At 40.6% G+C, this 7,839-nt stretch overlaps 2 protein-coding genes across 3 annotated transcripts in view; both read right to left on the bottom strand.

The window, feature by feature from the left end:
* Positions 1-932: 932 nt before the first annotated feature.
* Positions 933-7,839, bottom strand: part of LOC147611307 (expansin-A2-like) — a 67,124-nt gene continuing 60,217 nt past the window's right edge. The window contains exon 2 of the transcript XR_015263796.1: positions 933-1,035. The gene's annotated coding sequence lies outside the window, so the exon portion shown is untranslated. The remainder of the gene's footprint in view (positions 1,036-7,839) is intronic.
* LOC147611310 (expansin-A2-like) lies at positions 1,081-1,840 on the bottom strand. Of its 2 annotated transcripts, none has more exons than XM_086784872.1 (2): positions 1,818-1,840; positions 1,081-1,750 (listed from the first exon to the last, which is right to left on the bottom strand). In XM_086784872.1, exons 1-2 carry the CDS (start codon positions 1,823-1,825, stop codon positions 1,114-1,116), a joined length of 645 nt encoding a protein of 214 aa, XP_086640998.1. In that variant the 5' UTR covers positions 1,826-1,840; the 3' UTR covers positions 1,081-1,113. The 2 variants fall into 2 exon arrangements, with proteins under 2 accessions (XP_086640998.1, XP_086641000.1); XM_086784874.1 differs by having other exon boundaries at positions 1,081-1,739; positions 1,822-1,840.

Below are 7,839 nucleotides of genomic sequence, written 5' to 3'. Positions count from 1 at the left end.
AACATCTCACTCTTGCAATAAAAAGAAGAAGAATTGCACTGAATAATATCAACCGACTCCGAAGTCGAATCCTCTATTTCCCTATCTTTCCACCTAAATTTAACCTCAGGGATTAGTCAACTATAAAGTTTCCTTTCTCTGAATTCAACATTATGAGAAATCTGGACTAGCAGGAATGAAATTGTGTTCTTGAGGGCTACATGTACAGGGCTGCAGGAAATAGAGCTGATGTATAAATATGTATGCATGTGCTGGTCTGTATGTAATGCAAATAAAAATAGATCTCTGGAATTGGATTTGTTGATTCAGAATCTACAGAGGAATATCCTTCGAATGTTTCCCTGATTTTGGCTAAGCTTCATGCATACTAGGGTTCTTCCCCTAATATTGATGGATTGGTGGCTACAGGTGAGATGTTGGATTGAGAAGAATAGGCCTCCTAGATTCGGACCTAAAACTCGGAGATGGTACCGCAAAGAAAAGCAAACCGACCATACATTTGTTGCCTTTATTGAGAACCCGGTTGGCACTAGACCCACAGTTAAGGTTTGGTCGAAGCATGGGGATATGCCAGAAAAACAATCCCCCCTGTGGTTGCAAAAGAAAAGAAAAAGAAGTAATGGTAGTGATGGGGATGGATTGTGGAGTGTTGTTTTTTTTTTCAATGATATATACTGATGTTAAAATATGAGGTAACTTCTCAAGTTCGGCTATACTCCCCTTCTTCTTTGTGAATCTAAGGGGAGTTCTTTTTTACATCTTGAACTTGCATTAGAGTTGCCAAACTTGAACTTGCATTACAGTTTATATCATAAGGTTTCCAAACTTGAACTTGCATTCCAGTTTATATCATATAAGGTTTTCAAACTTGATATAGAATGATTGAGTTTTTACATTTGTACTCATAGATGAGAGATTACGTGAGAGAGATCTAAAATACATTAGAGAAGGCGGCCACATCCATGATGTTCCTACCAGCAGCGGGCGGCTTTGCTGCCTCAGCATGCGAATCTACAGTACTTGCTAGATCACAACCTGTATGGTCCACCACCAGCAAGCCGAGGTGGTGTTGGCGCACATGAAGCTAAGCTAGTTGGAGTGGTGAATAATATCTTAGAACTGGTCGCCGCTGAAGGTCTGGCCGAAGTGCCAGTCGGCGGGGGCGACGTCGTAGGAGGTGAGAGTCGTGCCGTCGCTGGTGGTGACCTGGAAGGAGAGGCTCTGGCCGTCCAGCAAGGGGTTGCTCTGCCAGTTCTGTCCCCAATTCCTGCTCAAGGGCTGCCAGCCGGTCTTGGAGCCCTTGATGGAGACGGCGCGGACGTCCCCAACTCCGCCTACGTTGGTGACGAGCACCAAGTTGAAGTAAGAGTGGCCGTTCATGGTGAAGTGGATGCCGCCCGTTTTAACGCACGGAGCCCTCCGGTAGAGCACGGGAACGATTCCGCCTCTGTAGACGCCGATCTTCTCGAAGGCCGGCTGCGCCATGTCGAAGTGCTGCAGCGGGGGGTTGCACCAGCCGCCCGCGTTGTTGCGCAGCGCGTCGTTGGGCGGGCAGAGGTTGGTGGCCGTGACCAGTACGGAGGCGTCGCTGAGGCACCACTCGGGATCGGCGGCCACATCGCACTTGATCTCGAAGCAGGCGCCGCAGCTAAGGCCGGCGTTGAAAAGCGCCGTGCTGAGGGCGGCGCTGTTTGTGCCGTAGCCCGAGGAGTAGAGGTCCCCGTAGCCGCAAGCGCCACCTGGAATCGATCTCAATTTCAGTTCAAGGGTTGATCAGCCACAGCATGCCGACTGAAATGGCAATAACAGCTCATAACGTACCCATGGTGTCGCTTCCGCCGTAGAAAGTGGCATGGGCGTTGGTCCACCCGCTCTGCTCGGAGCCGCCGCCGCCGTAGTAGGAGGCCAGGGCCGGAGCACCCATGAGAAGCAGGAGAAGCAGCGGGATAAGCGGGGCAATATTAATGCTGCGGGGGAGGAGAGTCCACATAATTGTAGCAATTGCCACATAATTGACGCAGCAGGTTGGGGACGGACTCCTTATATATGAGGCCCTAGGGATGGGATGGCACGTTGGGGACGGAATTCGAAGCCGCGAGAGCTCAGACTGTGAGCAGCAGCTTGCAGGAAGGAAGGGGGACAAGGCAAGACTCTGCAACGAGGTAACACGGATGCCGCAGCTGTAGGACCCACGTCGAGATAACACGGATGCTATAATTGAAGGTGATCCTTTTTGCAGCAATGCACGTTTAGCGTCTCCACGTCACCACACCAGGGCTAATTCAAAGACCCACTAGACTCACAAACCGTCAGGCCCACTCGATTGACGCAATCAGACATGCGAGCTGATGATGGGAGGTGAGAGCAGGTCGGCGGAAGCCCATATTTAATTTTGCTGGATGAGCAACATAGAGGCCTCATGACGGACCGGGACGTCTCCTTCGGCGTGCAGAACGTCCAACGGCAGCCATGACACAAGGCACTTTTGTTCATTCCCTATATAGTCAACTTTACCATATATGGGAAATTTTGAGAGATTTCCTGGTTATGTTGATGGAAATTTCCTATATATATCTAGACAATCGTATTCCCCATTTACTCAATCCTCTATATGTAGGAAATATGGGCTTATATCTAGGTAATTCAATTTCCTATATAGAGAGTATGAGCCAATATCTAGGTAATTCAATTTCATATATAGGAAATATGGACTAGTATCTAGGTAATTAAATTTCCTATGTAGAGAGTGTGAGCCAATATCTAGATAATTCAATTTACTATATACACAATATGGCCAATATCTAGGTAATTCAATTTTCTATATAGAGAATGAATAAGAAATATAGGCTATTATCTAGATAATACAATTTCCTAGAGAATGAATTGCATATGTGGAGAATTGAACCACAAATGAGTAAATGGTTATTTAAAAAATTAGTTATTTTTAAAAATTATTTACTTTAAAACTTTTATACTTAATTATTCAAACATCAATATTATTACAAATTGAAATACTTAAATTCTTCTTCTTCTTCTTCTTCTTCTTCTCTCTCTCTCTCTCTCTCTCTCACCTTTCTATCACCCAATGTGTGGTAGATTGGTTAGCTCATATATGGAGTTGTTATTCAATACATCTTGTGTTCGAATCTCACTCCCATCGGATAGATCATATTTCGTCTCTTGGGATTGTTCCTACGATGTTAAAAGAGCTTCTTCTTCTTCTTCTTCTTCTTCTCTCTCTCTCTCTCTCTCTCTCTCTCTCTCTCTCACACACACACACACACACACACAAAAACTCAATGTAACATACGTTAAAATGTAGGTATGTCCTCTCATCTTATATCAAAAAGTAAGAGAATTATTTTACCAATACTAGCATGCCCATATTCAAGCTAAACGACCACCTATCTTAAAAACTAAGGTTTTCTCTCTCCTCATCAAACAGATAGATATTCTCTCTCTCTCTCTCTCTCTCTCCCTCTCATACGTAATCCAAAACCTTAGATCATTATCTCTCTCTAATGTGTCGCAGCAGTAATTAATGATTATAGTAAGGTTTTACACCTTAGCGAAAATGTCTCCCTCTCTCCCCCTCTTAGTGTGTTCATATCCATCTCTTTTTCTCACTTTGTGTCAAACGTCTCTTTGAATGTAAATTGAAATTAAAAAAACATATACAATAGCCTTTATCTCTCTTTCACTAGGTCATTGCCCGACAAGAAAATACTACACACAATGTATTTAAAGCCTCTCTCCGAACTCTCCAAAATATGAAAACCTCTAGAGCTCCGAACCTCCAGCCTTCCACACGTCAAGATTTCATCTCTAAGGATCTCTAAGGTTACCTCTCACCACTTCAAATTGATTAATCGAAAAATAAATTGGGAAACCATACTAAGCTAGTTACACTAAGTTAAAATATATACAAATAGGACAAAAGAATTGTATTGATATTGCGAAACAATGGGAAAGAACATTTTGCATGGGAATGGTGAGAAAGAGTGAGTGTTTTGTTAGAAGCTACGTACATAGCTTTCAAAGTGTAGCTATAGAACCTCTTAAGATCTCATAATACCATATCCATGAGTTCATGATCTTTCTTAAGATCTCATAATTTATGTAAGATCTCATATAATTTAATAAAATCTTGTTAGAGATCTAATGAGATCATAAGTTCCATAAGACTTCCTCTATGAGCCCATAGGATCACATAAGGGTTGAGAAGGGCTCATCAAACTTAACCTGGTCCTACTATTTATAATATTTTAAGATGATCAAAGCTAAGTTCCCTAGGAATGTACCCAGACAACAAATTTTCTCCTAGTCTTAGGTATACTAGCTGCGAGAGAAACATTAAGAGAGTGATGCTAGTGTCCCACTCATTAGATTGCTACTTTGTGGAGATACAATGTTTCTTGTGTCATCTAAACCAATCACCAACCCAATCTCAAAACTAGGAATCTTTGGCACTAACATAGGAGATGCCAAGATAGGAGAGCAAGAGATAGACACTAGCGCTACACTAGCGTAACTATAGCCATGATAAATTAATCCGCCAAAACCAGTGCAGCTATAGCTCTAATAGTGATATTTTTTGCCCCCAATTGTCAATGACTCCGTGTCACTTAGATGAGAATAAGTTTTTAGCATTCAAAAAAACGTTATTATGGTACCCAAGTCAAACCTTACAAAAACACATATGCAAGTGACAAGTTAAAGAAGCAAGGAACTTGCTAGGAAATAGAATTATATTTAAAGACTTGAGTCTTAAAGTAAAGATATCATGCCATGAGTGCTTGGCCCATAAATAATTATAATAGTTCAAAATAAAAGTGGACACAATAGTTGCTTTATGCTCATAAGAGAAGTAAAAGTGGACACAAGAGTTGCTTTATGCTCATAAGAGTTCTTTAAACTTAATATACATTTGCCATTGTGCTTCTTCCTTTCCATATTAAGGCGGTAGTCATAAACATGATTTTTCTTGCATGACTAGGAATCATTTGAGAAGTAAAAGTGAACAAAAGAGTTACTTTATGCTCATAAGAGTTCTTTGAACTTAATATACATTTGCCACTATGCTTCTCCCTTTCCATGTTGAGGTGGTAATCTTTACCATGATTTTGCTTGCATGTATACAATTTAGATTAATGTGATCACCTTATAATGTCTAAGCTTGGATTTTATGACCACATAGTGTATGGTAGAAGCTCTTAAGATCTCATAAGACCATATATGAGGTCATGAAATTTCCTAGATCAATGTGATCATCCTTTAATGTCTAGATTAGCTTTTATGACCACAGTGTGTATGGTAGAAGCTCTCAAGATCTCATAAGACCATACACGAGCTCATAATATTTCTTAAGATCTCATAATTAATGTAAGATCTCATAATTTATGTAAGAGCTCATATAATTCATGTAAGAGCTAATATAATTTCAAAAAATCTTGTTAGAGATTGAATGAGATCATAAGGACCCATAAGACTTCCTACGAGCACATAAGATCACATAAGGGTTGAGAAGAGCTCATAGAACTTATCTTGGTCCTTTCACTTATAGAATCTTGAGATGATAAAAGCTAAGGTCACTAGAAATGACTAGGTTTCTTCTTTAATATCTTGCTATCATAGTCTTTCACGATTTCTAATCTATTGGAAACACTCCATTGTTTTTTCTAAAAGCTTTGTTCTTATGATTCCTTGGGATCTCCCTTATCTGATTTAAATCAAGACTTAGGACAGGGTTGCCAAATAAGGATAGAACTTGTGAATATTTCTCTATGGCTTTGGCACTTTCTAGTGGTCTAGCTAAGGGTTTGATTCACTACATGTTTTATATCCATTCATGCTCTCCTTGTTTCAGCAACATGAGCCCTCATGTGCTTTCAGGTTGTCATCTCAAAGAGGGTGATCACAACAATGGCATCTAAAACAGGCTCGTCTCATTTTGGGTACCTCCATTTCTTGGGCTTCCCATGCTAAGGCGATATTATCACACAAAGCACGATTTTCATACCGACCATGGGCTTAGCTTTGAAGGGGCCAACCTGAGGCAATTGATGGATAGGGGGAACCACCGAGAGTCCATCAATCATGAGCTTTTGATTGCCTTCGCTCGTGGTTTTGTTTATGAGCATAGCACAACAGCCCCCTTTACTACTGTTGACATAGAAAAGTATAGGGTTGCATGGGCTGAGTTTGCAGAGTCTGTTGATGCAAATGTTAAATAGACTCCACATGAATGAAATATCACCAAGTGTTTTGATGGCCATGGTCACAAGTTGAATTTGTCGTTTGATTTGAGTGGTTCAAACAATCAACATATTCATATTCTAGAATTCTAATCATATCAATGTAAGATTATCTATCAGGCTCATGATTTAAGGCCTAAGATGATTAATATTAAGATATTGTATGATCATACCTAAAACATTACCTCTTTTGATCTAATATTTAGGGATTGGAAGATTTCACATAAGACTAGTTATATAAAGAGCTCTTATGAGCTATCATACTTTATAGCTTTTAAAAAGATCAATAGTATGCTCCAATATCAATTTGATAATCTATCTTGTGAGCTATATGAATTATATAATATGAGCTATATTTAAATTTTAGTATCTTTAATTACAACACTTTTTACTCCTTTATTATATAATATAAGCTATATTATAACACTTTTTACTCCCTTATTTTGTTTTACACCTCCACTAACGTATATGGTGGTGTATCAATATCACTCTTAGCATAGGCTAGAGGTAAGGCCATCATCGATCTTCCATATAAACAACACAACCAAAAAAGGACCCTTTCAACCAAAAAAAAACCCTAGCCAGTAAATCTCGGTCGCCTTCTTCGACGACCAGCTGTCTCCCGCCTCTCGCCATGGCCGTCCCTTGCTCAGCCTTGCGACCGGCGTGTGAAGCCTGTTGCCGTTGGAGCTCGATGGCGGAGGTCCAACGTTGCTTGCTGCTGCTGCCGGATCAAATTCACGGCAATTCCCAGCTTCGATCCGTTGGCAAACCGATCGTGAAGCCTAGGTATTCTTTTTGATGTTGTTTTTATGGTTTGGGTGTTGGTGCTTTTATGGTCTTCTGTTGCGTATGAATCACAGGGTAAGAGGGAATTGTGAGGACGAGGGAGTATGCTGAATTCTGGATACGCAAGAACTAGGGTCATGGATTTTGTGTTGAGACCCATGTGTAGACATCTCTCTTGCTTGAGAAGCCCATGGCTTATGTGTATGTTTGCTTCTCCTGCACAAGACCATATGTACCCTATGTAGGACTGTAAGCATGCAGCCTACAGTCACATAGAATAGGCATGTGTGTGGAGGATCAGGTAGGTGCACAAGAGAGCCACGGAAACCTACATAGGAGGTGGCAGTTTAGCTTTAGTCGGCAGAGAGAGGGAGAAGATGGTGTGCTGTTTTTTCTTCAAACCTGTGTTTTTTATTCATTGTTCAATCAGCTGATCATTTTTTAAAACAAAAAAGCACATGGCCTGAATAACGTGTTGTTTTTGACCAAAAAGGCTGGGGAGGCCATTAAAAAAAAGCATATAAGTAGAAGTTTTTTTTTTTCTAATGAAACTCAAAAGTAAGAAAGATTTAGAAACAAAAAAAAACAAAAGCATACTCAGCCTACATATAAAGAGCAAGTTTATTCTTCTCTCCATCATCATGCATAGCAAGCGTTAGCAACCTGCAATTCTCCATAGTTTTTGGGAGATTTGGACACTTTTACTTGACTAGGACAGCATACTACCTTCTTTTTTGTGCAATTACAGATGCTCTATGCTTTGTTGATGATGTGTTAGATCATGAGGATGACCACC

Source organism: Cibotium barometz, chromosome 47, assembly GCF_041138505.1.
Source record: "Cibotium barometz isolate CiBa-2024 chromosome 47, ASM4113850v1, whole genome shotgun sequence".
NCBI lineage: Eukaryota > Viridiplantae > Streptophyta > Polypodiopsida > Cyatheales > Cibotiaceae > Cibotium > Cibotium barometz.
The sequence above is the reverse complement of the archived record's forward strand: the minus strand, read 5'-3'. Positions and strand labels throughout refer to the sequence as shown.